This window comes from Carcharodon carcharias, chromosome 7, assembly GCF_017639515.1.
Source record: "Carcharodon carcharias isolate sCarCar2 chromosome 7, sCarCar2.pri, whole genome shotgun sequence".
Classification (NCBI taxonomy): Eukaryota; Metazoa; Chordata; class Chondrichthyes; order Lamniformes; family Lamnidae; genus Carcharodon; species Carcharodon carcharias.
In genome coordinates, this window is record NC_054473.1 from 92,286,661 (window position 1) to 92,304,225 (window position 17,565).

At 47.3% G+C, this 17,565-nt stretch overlaps 1 protein-coding gene across 3 annotated transcripts in view; it reads left to right on the top strand.

Moving 5' to 3' along the window:
• LOC121280521 (NCK-interacting protein with SH3 domain-like) overlaps positions 1 to 17,565 on the top strand; it is a 187,594-nt gene that overhangs the window by 105,201 nt on the left and 64,828 nt on the right. For all 3 annotated transcript variants that reach the window (XM_041192604.1, XM_041192605.1, XM_041192606.1), the window contains exon 2: positions 16,391 to 16,503. In XM_041192604.1, the coding sequence (XP_041048538.1) occupies positions 16,391 to 16,503 (113 nt within the window). The remainder of the gene's footprint in view (positions 1 to 16,390; positions 16,504 to 17,565) is intronic.

Here is a 17,565-nt window from a genome sequence, read left to right on the forward strand (position 1 = left end):
ACACAATGTGGTTGACTCTTAAATGCCCTCTGAAATGGCCCAGGAAGACACTCAGTTGTAACAAACCGCTACAAAGTCTCAAAAAAGGAATGAAACCGGACGGACCATCTGGCATTGACCTAGGCACCAGAAACGACAATGGCAGTTGCAGCCCTGTCGACTCTGCAAAGTCCTCCTTACTAACATATGGGGGCTAGTGCCAAAATTGGGAGAGCTGCCTCATAGACAAGTCAAGCAACAGCCTGACACAGCCATCCTCTTGGAATCATACCTTACAGATCATGTCACAGACACCACCCCCACCATCCCTGAGTATGTCCTGTCCCACTGGCAGGACAGACCCAGCAGAGGTGGTGGCAACATTGACTCCAGAGCTCATGAAGTCTCATGGCATCAAAACCTCCTGCTGATTACCACGTACCACCCTCCCTCAGCTGATGAATCAGTGCTCCTCCATATTGAACATCACTTGGAGGAAGCATTGAGGGTGGCAAAGGCACAGAATGTACTCTGGGTGGGGGACTTCAGTGTCCATCACCAAGAATGGCTCGATAGCACCACTACTGACAAAGCTGGCCGAGTCCTAAAAGACATAGCTGCTAGACTGGGTCTGTGGCAGGTGGTGAAGGACCCAACGATAGGGAAAAACATACTTGACCTCTTCCTCGCCAACCTGTTTGCCACAGATGCATCTGTCCATGACAGTATCAGTAGGGCACCCATGAGACGTTGTGGATCATCAGCAGCAGCAGAATTGTACTCGAACACAATCTGTAACCTCATGGCCCGGCATATCCGCCACCCTATCATTACCATTAAGCCAGGGGACCAACCCTGGTTCAATGAAGAGTGCAGGAGGACATGCCAGGAGCAGCACCAGGCATACCTAAAAATGAGGTGTCAAACTGGTGAAGCTGTAACACAGGACTACTGGCGCGCCAAACAGCATTAGCAGCAAGTGATAGGGCTAAGTGATCCTACATCCAACGGATAAGATCTAAGATCTGCAGCCCTGCCACGAATGGTGGTGGACAATTAAACAACTCACTGGAGGAAGAGGCTCCACAAATATCCCCATCCTCAATGATGGGGGAGCCCAGCACATCAGTGCAAAAGATAAGGCTGAAGCATTTGCTACAATCTTGAGCCAGAAGTGCCAAGTAGATGATCCATCTCGGCCTCCTCCAGAGGTCTCCAGCATCACAGATCAGCCAATTCAATTCACTCCACGTGATATCAAGAAACGGCCGAAGGCTCTGGATACTGCAAAGACTATGGGCCCTGACAATATTCCGGTGATAGTACTGAAGACTTGTGTCCCAGAACTTTCCGCGCCCCTAGCCAAGCTGTTCCAGTACAGCTACAACACTGGCATCTAACTGGCTATGTGGAAAGTTGCCCAGGTATGTCCTGTCCACAAATAGCTCCAGGTGGTGGGCTCCAGTGGCCTGGTCAGGGTGTGATCAGTGCTATAGTTACCCAGGAGTTAAAACTGGATTTAATTCTTCTAACTTTTTCTGGTAACTATTTTGCTAAGAGTTGGAACCATCCAAAGTGTCTGATTTAAATTGGAGTATCAGATGGTTCCCAGTGCAGGGTAATTGCCCATTGGAAGTTTGAACTTCCCAGGCAATTTGCATGTAGTCCTTGCACGGGGACTTCCAGGGGAACCCCCCCCCCCCCCCCGCCCAACCAAACCTCTCCTGTGGTACCTCCCCGGATACGACCTGGAGATTGGAAGTTCTGGGTTCTTATGAAACCAGCTGTACTCACATTCCCATCCGGAAGGTTAGCATGTGAAGCATCACTAAAAATGACTACTTTGGTCACCTAAGGCTGGCAATTTAAGCACTCATTTATACAATACTATTTTCTTAACTTTTTTTTGGTCTTAAAACATTGGACTTGAGAGTGTTTCTTCGAAGTACTTAACTTCACATCAAAATTAGCATCAAGGATAGTCAAGCTTTGTAACTGCTCTGTCTCTTCATGAGATGTAACATCATCTTTCAGTGATGACCTCACAGGATTAACCAGGATGAGAATAACACTGTCTAAAGAGGATTGTTGATTTAAAGTTATTCCACACCACCACCTCTTAATGTCTAAGCCAGTACATTTGGTTTACATGTTCCTGTCAGGATTAAAGGCAAAGTTAACAGGCATAGGGAACCTTGGTTTTCAAGGGATATTGGCGATCTGGTTAAGAAGAAGAGAGAGGTGTATAGCAGGTATAGGCAACAAGGAGCAAATGAGGTGCTTGTAGAGTATAGAAAATGAAAGAAAATACTAAAGAAGGAAATCAGGAAGGCAAAAAGAAGACATGAGGTTGCTTTGGCAGATAATGTGAAGGTAAACCCGAAGGGTTTCTACAAGTATATTAAGAGTAAAAGGATAGTAAGGGACACAATTGGTCCCCTTGAAGATCAGAGTGGTCGTCTATGTGTGGAGCCTCACAAGATGGGAGAGATCTTAAACAGTTTTTTTGCATCAGTATTTACTCAGGAAACTGGCATAGTGTATAAGGAAGGAAGGGAAACAAGCAGTAGTGTCATGGAACATATGGAGATTAAAGAGGAGGAGGTGTTTGCTGCCTTACAGTGAATAAAGGTAGATAAATCCCCCGGGCTTGACATGATATTCCCTCGGACCTTGAGGGAGACTAGTGTAGAAATTGCAGGGGCCCTGGCAGAAATATTTAAAATGTCCTTAGCCACGGGTGAGGTGCTGGAGGATTGGAGAGTAGCTCCTTTTGTTCCGTTGTTTAAAAAAGGCTCCCAAAGTAAACCAGGTAATTACAGGCCAGTGAGCCTGACATCAGTAGTAGGTAAATTATTGGAAGGTGTTCTGAAAGATCGGATATACAATTATTTGGACAGCGTGATAGGTCGTGTTTAACGAACCTTGTAGAGTTTTTCGAGGAGGTTACCAAGAAAGTAGATGAAGGAAAGGCTGTGGATGTTGTCTACATGGACTTTAGTAAGGCCTTTGACAAGGTCCCACATGGGAGGTTAGTTCAGAAGGTTCAGACACTTGGCATCCATGGAGAGGTTGTAAACTGGATTCGAAATTGCCTGTGTGGGAGAAGACAGAGAGTGGTAGTGGATGATTGCTTCTCAGACTGGAGGCCTGTGACTAGTGGTGTGCCTCAGGGATCTGTGCTGGGACCATTGTTGTTTGTTGTCTATATCAATGATCTGGATGATAATGTGGTAAATATCAGCAAGTTTGCTGATGACACTAAGATTGGAGGCGTTGTGGACAGCGAGGAAGGCTTTCAAAGCTTGCAGAGGGATCTGGACCAACTGGAAAAATGGGCCAGAAAATGGCGGGTGGAATGTAATGCAGAAAAGTGTGAGGTGTTGCATTTTGGAAGGCCAAACCAAGGTAGGACATACACAGTAAATGGTAGGGCACTGAGGAGTGCGGAGGAACAAAGGGATCTGGGAGTTCAGATACATATTTCCCTGAAAGTGGCGTCACAAATAGACAGGGTTGTAAAGAAAGCTTTTGGTATAATGGCCTTCATAAATCAAAGTATTGAGTATAGGAGTTGGGATGTTATGGTGAGGTTGTATAAGACATTGGTGAGGCCAACTTTGGAGTATTGTGTGCAGTTCTGGTCGCCTCAGTAAGATTGAAAGAGTGCAGAGAAGAGGAAAGGACGTTGCCGGGTCTTCAGGAGTTGAGTTACAGGAAAAAATTAAACAGGTTAGGACTTTATTCCTTGGAGCGTAGAAAAATGAGGGGAGATTTGATAGAAGTTTACAAAATTATGAGGGGTATAGACAGAGTAAATGCGAGTAGGCTCTTTCCACTTAGATTAGGAGAGATAAACACGAGAGGACATGGCTTTAGGGTGAAAGGGGAAAGGTTTAGGGGATCTTCTTCACTCAGAGCGTGGTAAGAGTGTGGAACGAGCTACCATCTGACGTGGTAAATGCGGGCTTACTCTTAGGTTTTAAGAATAAATTGGATAGATACATGGATGGGAGAGGTCTGGAGGGTTATGGACTAGGTGCAGGTCAGTGGGACTAGCAGAATAATATTTTGGCACAGACTAGAAGGGCCAAAAGGCCTGTTTTTCTGTGATGTAGTGTTCTATGGTTCTAAAAGCCCCACAAGACTCAGTCTAAATTTTAAATCCTGCTCAAATTTTATTAATTTCATGTTTCTCAAATTCCAAAGTATCACCACATGAGAAATCATCAACATGCATCATGAAGATACCTGAAAGCTTTTGTTTATGATACCAATAAAACATGGCAGGATCTGTTTTTTGTTTAAACCTAGCCTATTTTCAGCAAAACCGATCTCATTGAAAAATACTATGTTCTGGAAGCATTGTTCAGATCATAGACACAATTGTTTAGTTTCCATAGTTTTCATTATGCACCTGCTGCCCATTTGGGTGATTTCAGAAACACATATCTGAAAAGTATTACTCTGCAGAAGCACATCTTTCATGTTAATTGACCTATGCTCCATGCATATGTGGCCAAAAGAGCTAAAAAGATTTTCAGGATTGCTTTTCTTGCTGTGGGAAAGTCCACTCTAACATTTGTATCATCCGGTCGCTTTTCAAAACCTCGAGCAAACATCCTCTGCTACCTTGTTTAATTACAGAAAGCCAGGTGGTGAATGATGATGATGCTGGAGCCAATCTTGATTTATATTTATTCACAGAGTTAAACATTACAAGCATACACCTCTTAACCACACTGCATCACACCGTTTCGATGAGTGACTTTTTATATGGGTTCAAATTAATCCCCAGTTAATGCCCAACACCTGTCAACAATTAAAGACAATGTACGTACGTATACTGGAAATCTGAAATAAAAACAGAAAATGCCAGAAACATTCAGGCCATCTGTGTGGAGATAAATTTAACAGGCGGAATTTTTTGAGCCCGCTGGCAGCAGGCGTGATAGGTGATATGGGCAGAAAATATGGTACGACCTGCTTCATGACAGCATGAACGAAGGTCACGATCGTCCGCTCAGCCCCATTTCCCACCATTGGTTGTCGGAGAGCTAATTGTAATACATTAGCATATAATTAAAAGGCCATCCCGCCGGGCTCTTAGAACCCCGTAGTATCGTCCGTCCACATCGGTGGGAAAGCACGCCGACGTGTTTCACAACAGCACGCAGGCGACGTGCACTTGGTGGCCTTCATTTTGGGGGAACTGAGGTGAGTGAGCAGCAGCGTTCTCCACAGCTCGCCTGTTGTTTACAGGCCTCTGGGCGCCAGAGGGTTGGGCAACTGATGCTTGGCCCTAGAGGCAAATGCTGAGGGGGCGTCTGGAGGCAAGTGCTGGCTATCCTCAGAGGCGATCGTGGGGGAATGGGTCAAGTGCTGCCCTGGCGCTGCATTCCACACACAGGCAATCAAGGTGGCTGGCAAGGTAAGTGAGGGAAGTGGTCACGCACAAGGGACAACTGTATAAACTGACCATGCCTTCACAACTGAGACAGATCAGGCGCAGCCACAGTGATATGATTGGGGTCAGGCTCCTAGCCTGCCCACCCGCACAAGCAGCGAGGAGGCAGCAAAGGGCCACTAATTGCTCCAGACCTTAACCCACCTCCAGCGCCCCCCAGCATCGACTTCGAGTCCACCACCACTTTATTGGACTGTGGATCAGTTGGACTGCACACGTTGTACAATCTCATCGCCAACGCTGGCCATGTAGCATTCACTGCTAGAGGCACTCACAGCCCCTTGCAATCTCAGCATCCTGGTTTGGACCAGTGGCCCCCAAATCGCAGGTTGATAGGGCAGCCATGCAGTACACTCACCTCTGGCCGTCCGAGGGGTGACCAGCGTTCTCCGGGAAGCGTTAAGGAGTGGTCACACAGGGCCAGGAAAGGTGCTAAGTACAGCCATGATAACCACATGTCTCTTTCATGTTGCAGGAGGACCACATCAGGATCATGGATCCTGGTGACCTAGCTGTATGCCTGGTGGTCCACAGAGACCGTAGAAGACAGAGGAGAGAACGACTGAGGCACCTGGCTGCGCAAAGGCAGGGGCAGCAGGGGCTCCCACACACACTGCCCAGGAGCGACAGTGAGCTGTGGCTGGTTGGCGCTTAGTGACACCCAGGGTCTGCAGATGCCACCTTCCAATCCTGCAGATGACTGAGAACCAGTGTCACCGATGACTGTGCATGTCTAGGGACCTGGTGGCTCTCATCTGCCACTTACTGAAGGATTTGGTGCCAAGGCGACATGGGCATCCACTGCCAGTGGCTGTGAAAGTGACCACCGCGCTCAATTTCTATGCCAGTGGCTCCTTTCAGGACTCCATAGGTGACCTCACCATCCGCCACCCACAAATGCATCCATGAGGTCACAGATGCCATCTTCTCCATGGAACACAACTTTGTTCATTTTGCCCGGGACCGGGATAGCCAGGATGCAAGGGCCATTGGATTCACCCTGATCTCGGGATTCCCACAGGTGCAGGGTGCAATTGTCTGTGCTCATGTGGCGCTCAGGTCTCCATCGCTACACTCAGTGGACTTCACAACTGTAAGGGCTTCCACTCACTAAACGTGCAACTGGTGTGCGACCACCAGGAACACATCCTGCAGGTATGCGCACAGTTTCCAGGGAGTGTGCATGACGCCTATATCCTGAGTCGCTCACGGATCCCTGCAGTCTTCCAGGGTCCACAGAGGCTGCAGGGTTGGCTCCTTGGGGACAGGGGCTACCCCAAGAGGCCGTGGCTGATGACACCTGTGCGGTGGCCTCAGGCTTCAGCAGAGCGATGCTATAGTGAGACTCATGCTGCAGCTCACAACTTGTTGGAGTGGATCATCGGGATGCTGAAGATGCGGTTCCGGTGCCTGGACAGGTCTGATGGAGCCCTGCAATACAGTCCGCAGAGGGTGTCACACATCGTTATCGTCTGCTGCGCCATTTACAACCTGGCGCTGCAACGGGGTGAGGAGCCGGCTGAGGAGGAGATGGAGGAGCTGCACATCTCCTCCGACGAGGAGGACACTGATGGGGATGAGGGTGAGGGGGTCCTCGGTGGTGCCGATGACGGGGTGAGGCTTTCGCACTGGCTAAACAAGGCAGGCGCAATCGGGAGGCCCTCATAGCTGCCAGATTTGTGGGGGATGATGATAACATGCAATGAGGAGACCCCATAGATCCTCACAACGCAGTTGTGAATGTTTGTCTCCTAGTCTGGTTTATTGCAGCGTGAATACCCTCTGTGAGAACGCTCCTGTCATGGAGATGCAGTGGAGGCCGAATAGTCACTGAATTGCAGGAGAGTGATGACAACATGCAGTGAGGACACTCCATAGATCTTCACACAGCCTCTGAGAATGTCTGACTGCTGTCTGGCTGAGAACAACTTGCTTATGCTCTGTCAACGGGGCCATCTCAGAGACGCGGCCATGAAACTTTAGATGCATCTGATGTTGTGTCCGCCTTCAGCACCTCAGCCCTTCAGGAGCTGGTGTACAGCATCACTGGTCACAGATGCTGGTGTGATGGGGGCCAGCCCCACCTTAAAGGCGCTGAGAGCACACACAGAGAATGAGAGAACTCTATGGTACCTGCCCACTACATTCTGGCAGCAATGTCCAGCACTGCCGAGGTGCAGGCATCAGTAATGTTTCCAGGGAGTGTGAAGCTGGAACATCACTGTGGTCTAAAGGCTGCACAGAGCACAGGGAAGAAGCCCTGGACTGAGACACCTGCCTTTTATCTTGTGCAGAAAGTTTTCACGTATGAGTATGAAGAACACTGCTCATCAGAACAAAGAGCTACAGACAGGGAGACATTCTTAGGAGTTTATTGACAAAAGTGAACAGTATGTACAAGTGACCAACACCCATGCCCAGGCAGTGCAATTACTTTTACCTAACTTTCCTAACCCTGTCTTGGTGCTCCCTGAACATTCACAGCAGAGGAGGAGGCAGCCTGCTCACTGTGACGCCCTGTCTGTGATGAATTTGGCAGGTATCCCCTGGAGAGCCGAGACCTGGAGGGCCCTAGCCTGCTTTTGGGGTCCTGCTGCGTGGCAGTGGCATCTTCCTTGACCTGTGGAGTTGGATCTGCGGAGGTCACAGGAAGAGGGGATTTGGATGGGCTGGTCACTCCCAGAGTCACCTGGGTGGATGGCCCTGCTGATCCTCCTTCCTATGAGTGCCCGAGGGCCCCTGGCTGATTCCTTGAGGGGAAGGGGTAGCTGGAGTGAGATCGATCTGCCTAGCACCCCTCTTGCGTACACACTGTTGGAGGCCAATTATGGCATCAGCGATGGAGTTAAGCCTGCACAGCAGTGCAGGAGGGACATCCTGGACCAAGGTCTCCGTGGTGGCCGCCATCCTGCCAGCGTTGACCTTGGTGCATTGCACTGTTGGCGCTATCACCTCAGCCTGAGGATGGACCGACTCCTTCATCATGCCTTACAATCTGAGGAGTGCAGAGGACATCCCTTCCTGATGTTCCCGAGTTTGCCTTTGCAGCTCCAGCAACTGTGACATGACCGAGTCCAGAGGTCCATCATCTGACTTGGACTCAGCAACCTTTTGGCCTCTAGCAGTCCTCTGAGTGCCGGGGACCTAGGAAGTCCCTGCCTGCGCCTGCTGTGGGTCTCACAGTGTGATATGCTCGTCAGATTGTGATCCCAAGGCTACTCTAAAGCTAGGTCCCACTGAGGTGTGTGTCTCTGTCTCTGCACTGCTGGAGAGTGTGGGTGAAAGTTGTGATGGGATGGTTGGCGTGATGGCGGGTGGGTGAATGAGAGCCTGCCCGCCATGGAAACAGAGTTTTTCGTGGGAGTGAATAAATAATGAGGTGGGCTCGGGATGTTACAGTGTGAAAACCCTCCATTTTCATCAGGTAGGACTCCATTTTACCCACCCGCTTCCGCTCTTAGTGCAATTCTGAGAAAATTCTGCCCAACGTTTCAGATGTCTAAATTGAGATCATGTTTTTTTAATTCATTCTTGGGATGGAAATGTCACTGGCAAGACCTTCATTTATTACACATCCTAAGTTTCCCTTGAGAAGGTGAGTGATGAGCTGCCTTCTTGAGCGGCTGCTGACTCTGGTAATTGTGCTTCCACAGTGCTGATAAGTAGGGTGTTCCAAGATTTTAACTCTGCAATGATGAAGAATTGGTGCTGTGTGTCTATCTTGAGATGTTGTGTGACTTGGAGATAGTGGTGTTCCTCTGTGCTTGGTGTCTTTTTCCTTCCTAAGTAGAGGAGATCATGGGTTTGGAGGGCACTATTGAGGAAATCTTTGTAAGTTGCTGCAGTACATCCTTTTGGTCAGGGATCCTCAACCTAGGGTCCGTGGGAAGGGAACAGCTGGAGTGTAGAATGTGAGCCTTGTGCAATCCACTTGAGCAGCTAACTGCATTCAATTCAGTTGCAGACTGGGAATTAAATTTCGCTGCTCACACAGGCACAAGAAGACTCCCAACTGCAACTCAATAGTGCATCCTTCATTGGAGCCCCTCGCCCAAGCCCCAATTATTCATGCCACACGTCAGCCCAAGCCTGCATGAAGCCCAAGTGTTGTTGCACGTGGGCACAGACTGCTTCAGTCCGTAAACAATTGTGAATGGACCTGAACACAGTAAATGGTTAGCAAACATTCTCACTTCTGACATTATGTAGATCATCGATGAATCAGATAAAGATGGTTAGGCCAAGGATACTGCCCTGAGGAACTCTTGGAATGCCCAGGGGCGAGATGATTGTTCTTCATCAACTGTTTTTCTATTTGTGAGGTATGACTGCAGCCGGTGGAGAGTTTCTCACCTGATCCTCATTGACATCAGTTTTACAAGGACCCTGGGGTGACGCATTCAGTTAAGTGCTACCTTGATGTCAAGGGTAGTCACTCAATTCAACTAGAATGTAAGAGGTCAGGAGTCGAGTCGTTCTGGCTGAATCCAAATGGAGCATCAGTGAGCAAATTATTGCTGAGTAAATGCCAATTATTAGCACTGTTGATGACCCCTTTTATCACTTTGCTGATGGTTGAGAGTAGGCTGATAAGATGATGATTGGGTTTGTTCTGTTTTCTATGGACAGGACTTAACCTGGGCAATTTTCAAATAGCTGGGTAGATGCTTGGCTAGGGGTGCGACAAGTTCTGCAGCACAAGTTGTACACATTACAGCTGGTGTGTTGGTTATGCCCAGGAAGCTCAGGCATTTCCTGATAACACATGTTACAACCAGTCCCTGAGTGAGTTTCCCCCAAATTGTTATCCCAGGGATGAACTGGCTCCCCTTCTTTATTCAACCCCCTTGGTTGGTCGCAACAAGATTAATTTAAAAATGATCCCTTCCCTTGTGGATCCTTTTTCCCAGTCCAAATGTATTTATGTTTTAAAAGGAGCTAATTTCACCAGGCTGTCTTGAGTCAAAGAGTGAGTTTATTAGTTACTAAACATGATAAAAAAAAAAATAAAAGTGCAACACACGCACACACATTAGAAATGAGAAGTGAGTCCAGAAATAAAGGTTTTAAAAAGGTATTCTAATCAGTCTTATGGCTTGTCCGTGAGGAGTAGATGGTGAAATGGTGCAGCTGTTAAGTTGGATGATTCCAGTAGAGCAGACTTTGGCAGTTGAGCAGTTGGTTTGGAGATTCTTGGTTCTGCAGGTTAGCTGAAAGGAGTTGTCCTGTTTCCTTTTCGACTGTGGCTCTGCTGAGTTGTGACTTGCTTCCAGCAATTGGAAAGACAGGATTTTTTTTTACCTGCGAGCACAGGGGTGCCTGGTTGATGTTCTTCAGCTGTGATCTTCACAGCACAGCATCGCACAGCAGGCCTGGAACACCAAAGTTAGCACACACAGATCAGGGTTGCAGTTGGTTTTTTAACTCCCTTTCTTGTGTATTCTTTTGCCCAGATCTGCTTTCTTTTCAACTCGTATCATGTCCACAGTCTGACATATAACTCGTCGGAGATGTTTTCTGCTGAGATGGTAATCAGCCTTCGTTATCTCCACAACCACAGATTACAAGTTCAGTTTTTTGCATTGCATCTCTTCCTTTGAAGTGTCTCTGTCTGATGTAGGCCTTGACACCTTTTTAGGTACGACATTCCATTCTCTGGACTAGTTGGTCAAGTATTCCACGTAGGAAATTCCAGCGAGTGGTTACTTTATAGTCTCAGCCAGCTTTTGCTTGTTTGTCCTTCTTAAAAGTTCAAAATGCCCGTAAGTAATTCGGGGCTATGACCCGTGGTCGTGGCACTTCCCCAACATGACAAATGAAATTAGATTCATTACCATTTCATTAGAAAACGAGAAAAAAAGTTAAGGCAACAAACACACACATACTCGCACACTCACACATTCCTAGCCTTGGTCAATATTATTTTTTCAGTTCTAACCAGGTTACTTTCAGTTCTGGACACGTTGTCAGCAATCACATTTGATTTCCCGGCAGTGTGGGTGATTTTTAGGTGGTATGGTTGGAGAAACAAACTCCAATGGAATAACCTGGCATTCTGTGTCTTAAATTTTTCCACGAAGGTTAATGGGTTGTGATCTGTATAGACTGTGGTCCCTCTATACATTTTGGACATTTATCTAAGTGTATATGAGAGCCAGCAATAAACCAAGGTTTCTTTCTGCACTGTGGAATACCATTTCTGATACTTGTTTAGTTTTTAGGAGAAGTACCCAAATAGTCTCTCCAGCCCTGATTCTCTTCCTGGAGGAGGACAGCACCTACACCAATGTCACTTGCATTGATGGCTATTTTAAATGTTTGGTTAAAGTTCAGAGTTGCAAGCACAGGCTCGCCTATTAAAATGGCTTTTAGCCTTTCGAAAGCTGCCTGGCCTTTCTCAGATCTACTTTCTGTAGTAGATCTGTCTGCGGGGTGGCTACTGTCATAAAGTTTGGGACGAACTTGCGGTAGAACCCACACATCCTCAAGAACCTCATGATTTTCTGTTTCGTTGTGGGAATGGGGAACTGGGCTACTGCTTGTACCTTTGCAGCCCTAAACAGTACATGACCTTGACCCACTGTGTCCTAGATAGGTCACCTGAGCTTTAGCAAACTTGCTCTTTGTGAGATTGACCACTAGGTCAGCTGACTACTTACTGGAAGAGGGCTTCCAATTGCTCTTCGTAAGTTTCTCAGATGTCAATGAACACTAGGAGGTCGTCTCGGTCACTACACAATTGGATAAGCTAGCCACTACCTGATTCATCAACCTTTGAAAGGTGGCTGGGACATTTTGGAGTCCAAATGGCATGATTCAACACTGGTGTAACCCATTTGGAGTTACAAAGGCAGAGATTTCCCTCGTGGGTGGTCAAGGGAACCTGTCAGTATCTCTTGAATAAATCCATCTTTTTAATTTAGGCTGCATTACCTATCGATGCAGCCTTCCAGCCAGTGTATTGGGTAGGATTCTGCTCTGGTCACTGCAGGTTGTCAATGCAGACCCTTGTGGAGCTGGCCAGCTTGGGCGCGAGTGCAATTGGAGAGCTCCAGCTACATCTGCAAGGCTCTACTCATTGGTGCTCCAGCTTGTAGTTCATCTTCTCCCGGACCTGGGCCAGCTTCTCTGCGCCTAGAAAATAGGGATGTTGCCTTATGGGAGGGGTCTCTCCCACATCATGTTGAGCTAGTTTGGTGGAGCCTGGCTTGTCTCTGCATAAACCTTTAAACTCAGTGAGCAGCCTCATCAGGTCTGCTCACTGTTCTGCACCTAGGTGGGTGAGTATGGAGTCTGAGTTTGCTAGTATCTCTGTGTTGGTTAGCTGGGTAATAGGGGGTTCAATGTGGCCTCACCCATGTCTCCCTTCAATTCATCCCCACTGCTGTCCTCATCCCCTAGGTTGGTGGCAATGGGTCAGACCTGCTTGTCCCCTTCTCAGCTGTGATATTGTTTTATCATGTTGACATGACACAGCCTTTGCTTCTTCCCATGATCTGTGGTCTCAATCAGATAGTTTACTTCCCTGAGCTTCTTTGCTACTCTGTACAGGCCACTGAACCAGGCTTTTAAGGGTTCACCTGGTATTAGTAGTCTCCAGGCTGAAAGGTTCGGGCCCTGGCACGTTTGTCTGTCGGTTTCTTTAAAGCTGTCTGGGAGATTTTCAAGTGTTATCTGGCCACAGCACAGGTTCTCATGAGATACTTATTCCTTCTGTTCTAAAAACCTCTCCTTGATTAGTTTCAGAGGCCCTCCCACTTGGTAAACTAATTCAAACGGAATAAAATTGGCGAACCCATTGTTCACCACCAGGGACTTGCCCAGAAGAAAACCTAGCCCTTTACCCCAGTCAAGGGGGTGGGTACTTGTGGCAGTATGCCCTGATCATTGTTTTTAGGGTCTGGTGGTACTGTTCTAGCACTTTCTGGTCTGCTTTTCCCAGCAGTAGAGTTTGGCTGGCCTCTGTATCCCACAGTATCACTACAGGCTTACTCGCCTCACCCTGGAGAAATGTGGGCACCCTTCCTTAGGATACAAAATCCTTGCAACTCTCAGGGATTTGTTTAACCTCATCCACACTCTCAGGAGTGCCCCTGCAGGGATTCAGAGCCATAGCCTGGTCTACCATGTTGTCCGACCGACTCCCATTCTCTGTATGTGCTCCGATAAATCCCACTGGTTTTTCCCATAACCTCCAGCAATTTGCCCAGAGGTGCCCTACCTTCCGGCAGTTAAAATACACAGGCTTCTTGGCCTCACTTTTCATTTCAGCACCATGCTTTCTGTCCTGTGAAGGGCTTCTAGCATTTCCCTCTCCCATGGGTGCTCAGTTTTCTATCACTCTCTGCAGCTCTATCCTTTTCTGTTGGTTGGTTGTGACTGGGGGAGGGTCTCTTCTGGGACAAGGGTTTGTGGATCAGCTCACAATTGTCAGCCAGTGTGGCTGCCTGCCTGGCCCCTGTAAGCCCCATGCCCCTCTAGGTATGTTCTTTATTGGGAAGGTTTTAAACTGCTCAAAGAGAATTATATCACGGAGGTTTTCGTAAGTAGCTTCTGTTTTAAATGCCCGGACCCATTGGTCAAAAGCAAGTTGCTTCAGCCTTTCAAATTCCAGGTACTTCTGGGTCAGGCTGTTTCCTGAGGGTATGGAGTTTCTGAAGATACTTCTCTGGTACTAACTGGTACACACTTAAAATAGCCCCTTATACTGCTTCATAGTCAGTGTCACTTCCCTCAGGCAAGAAGGAGTAAACCTCGTGAGCTTTCCCTGAAAGTTTACTCTGCAGTAGTAGGGACCAGTGTTGGACTGGCCACTTTAACTGCTGTTCTAACTGCTCGATAGAAATAAAGAAGGCTTCCACCTCTACCTCCTCAAGCTTAGCGATTAAATGAACAAACCAGATTGCTTCAGCCCTTAAGTCTGAGCTAGTAATGTCTTCAAGGGACACAGGAATCCTGCCCCTCAGCTCGAGCTGTTTTAGTTTAAACTCCCTTTCCTTCTCACTGTCCTGAACTTCTAATTTCAGCTGCTTCAATTTTAACCTCTCTACCACTCCTCTATCCATTTCATCGTCCTCAATTTCCACCCCTAGACCATTGGCCAGCCCTTTTAAGATTTCAGGTGTTCTGGCTTTCGCGGGAAATCCTAACCCTAAGCGCCTCACAAAATCCTCTAATTGTTCAAGGGACAGAACTTTTAAATCCTCAAAAGTGACTTCCCCTAATTCTCTTAGAAAAGCACTGGCATCAAATGTGGACATTTCTACACTTTTTAGTGATACAGACACAAGCTTTCTCTTGCAGTTTTAAAAATTGGTTTCAAAGGAATAATTTTCTTTCCCCACTCTAATTCGTTCATTTCAGTTGTAGGAACAATTCTGGCACTGAGCCCTCAATTTGTTACGACCGGTCCCAGGGCAAGGCTCTCCCAGATTGTTATGCTGCCGGGTGAGGGGGGTTGAACTGGCTCCTTTTCTTTATTCAACCCCTCGGTTGGTCACAACAAGGTTAATTTAAAAATGATCTCTTCCCTCATGGATACCTTTTCCTAGTCCAAATGCATTTATATTTTAAAAGGGGCCAATTTAATTAAGCTGTCCTGAGTTAAAGAAAGAGTAAGTTTATTAGTTACTAAAATGTAAGGAGAAGAAATGCAGCGCATACATACAGCTTAGAAATGAGAGGTGAATCCAGAAATAAAAGTTTAAAGAAAAGTATTTGAGTCAGTCTTTTGGCTTGTCTATGAGGGGCAGATGGCGAGTCGCTGTGGCGGTTAAGTTGGGTGATCCAGGTAGAGCTGACTTTGCCAGTTGAGCAGTTGGTTTAGAGATTCTTGGTTCTGCAGGTTAGTTGAAAGGAGTTGTCCTGTTTTCTTTTCGACTGTGGCTTTGCTGACTTGCTTCTAGCTATCAGAGAGAGAGAGCACTTTTTACCTGCAGGTGCAGGGATGCTTGGTTGATGTTCTTCAGCTGTGACCCTCACAGCACATCATCGCACACCAAGAACATCAAAACTAGCACGCGCAACTAGGGTTGCAGTTGGCTTTTTAACCCCTCGTGCATTCCTGGAAGGGTAAAAAAACATGTCTTTGCCCAGATCTGCTTTCTTTCAGCTTGCATCATGTCCACAGTCTGGCATATAACTCGTTGGAGATGTTTTCTGCTGAGATGGTAATCAGCTTTTATTATCTCCATAACCACAGATTGCAGTTCAGTTTTTCTGGCATTGCACTTCTTCCTTTGAAGTGTCTCTGTCTGATGTAGGCCTTGACACCATTTTAGGTGCAACATTCCATTCTCTGGACTAGTTGGTGAAATGTAATCCCCAAAAGAATTTTCCAGCAAATGACTACTTTACAGTCTTGGCCAGCTTTTGCTTGTATGTCGTTTTTTTTAAAAACATGTCTTTCTTATAAGTTCAATATGTCCGTAAGTAATTCGGGGATATGATCCGTGGTCATGACACACATGAACTGAATTGAATTGGCTGAAGTCACGTGAGGACCTCTGGAAGAGGCCAATAAGGAACGTACACCTGGCACTTAGGCAGAAAATGGCTGTAAGTGCTTTAACCTTGTCTTTTGCACTGATGTGCTGGGTTCCACCATTACTGAGGATGGGAATATTCTTGGAGCCTCCTGCTAACCATTAGTTCCATAATTGTCCACCACCATTTGCAACTGGGTGTGGCTGGACTGAGTTTTAATAGTTTTGTTATTGTTATTAGTTTAATAGTTTTATTAAATTCACTTTCATTTCCCATTAAAATTGTTCACATTTTGCTGCTGTCAGTACAGTAAGTGGTTTGGTTCAGTACTGCTGTGTATTAATAAACAGGTTTAATTTCAGTCATAATCTGTCCATTAATCATAAACTGTACATCAGTTATAATGTATATTTGCATTTGATCACCACAAAAACTCAAACTCTTTCTATTGTTTCCAAGTCAAATCAACAGGATCTTGTTCTGCAGTCGATTGACCGAGCAATTGAAGCTATTCATAACGCGGCAATCAAAACTGGTGGGAAATATAACCTGCAGCAGCGTGAAGTTTTACAGTAAGTCTTTTACAGCAGCCAGGTGTGTGTCTCACTGACAGCAGAGGGTGTGTGTGTGTGATTAACAGCCGTGGGGGTTGGTGGTGGGGGGGAGGGTGCTGTGTGTGTGTATGTCACTAATTCAGGTGTGTGTGTGTGCATGTCACTAATTCAGGTGGGGGATGTGTGTATGTCACTAATTCAGGTGTCTGTGTGTGTATGTCACTAATCAGGTGTGTGTGTGTGTGTATGTCACGAATTCAGGTGTGTGTGTGTGTATGTCACGAATTCAGGTGTGTGTGTGTGTATGTCACGAATTCAGGTGTGTGTGTGTGTATGTCACGCATTCAGGTGTGTGTGTGTGTATGTCACGCATTCAGGTGTGTGTGTGTGTATGTCACGAATTCAGGTGTGTGTGTGTATGTCACTAATTCGGGTGGGTGTGCATGTGTATGTCACAAATTCGGGGTGGGTGTGCATGTGTATGTCACAAATTCAGGGGTGGGTGTGCATGTGTATGTCACAAATTCAGGGGTGGGTGTGCATGTGTATGTCATTAATTCAGGGATGGGTGTGCATGTGTATGTCACTCATTTGAGGGTGGGTGTGTGCGTGTACGTCACTCGGGGGTGTGTGCGTGTACGTCACTCGGGGGTGTGTGCGTGCACGTCACTCGGGGGTGCGTGCGTGCACGTCACTCGGGGGTGCGTGCGTGCACGTCACTCGGGGGTGCGTGCGTGCACGTCACTCGGGGGTGCGTGCGTGCACGTCACTCGGGGGTGCGTGCGTGCACGTCACTCGGGGGTGCGTGCGTGCACGTCACTCGGGGGTGCGTGCGTGCACGTCACTCGGGGGTGCGTGCGTGCACGTCACTCGGGGGTGCGTGCGTGCACGTCACTCGGGGGTGCGTGCGTGCACGTCACTCGGGGGTGCGTGCGTGCACGTCACTCGGGGGTGTGCGCGTGCACGTCACTCATTCAGGAAGGTGTGTGTATGTCATTCATTCAGGAGCATGTGTGTGTGTGTGTATGTCAATAATTCAGGTGTGTGTGTGTCTCTGTGTGTGTATGCCACTAATTCCAG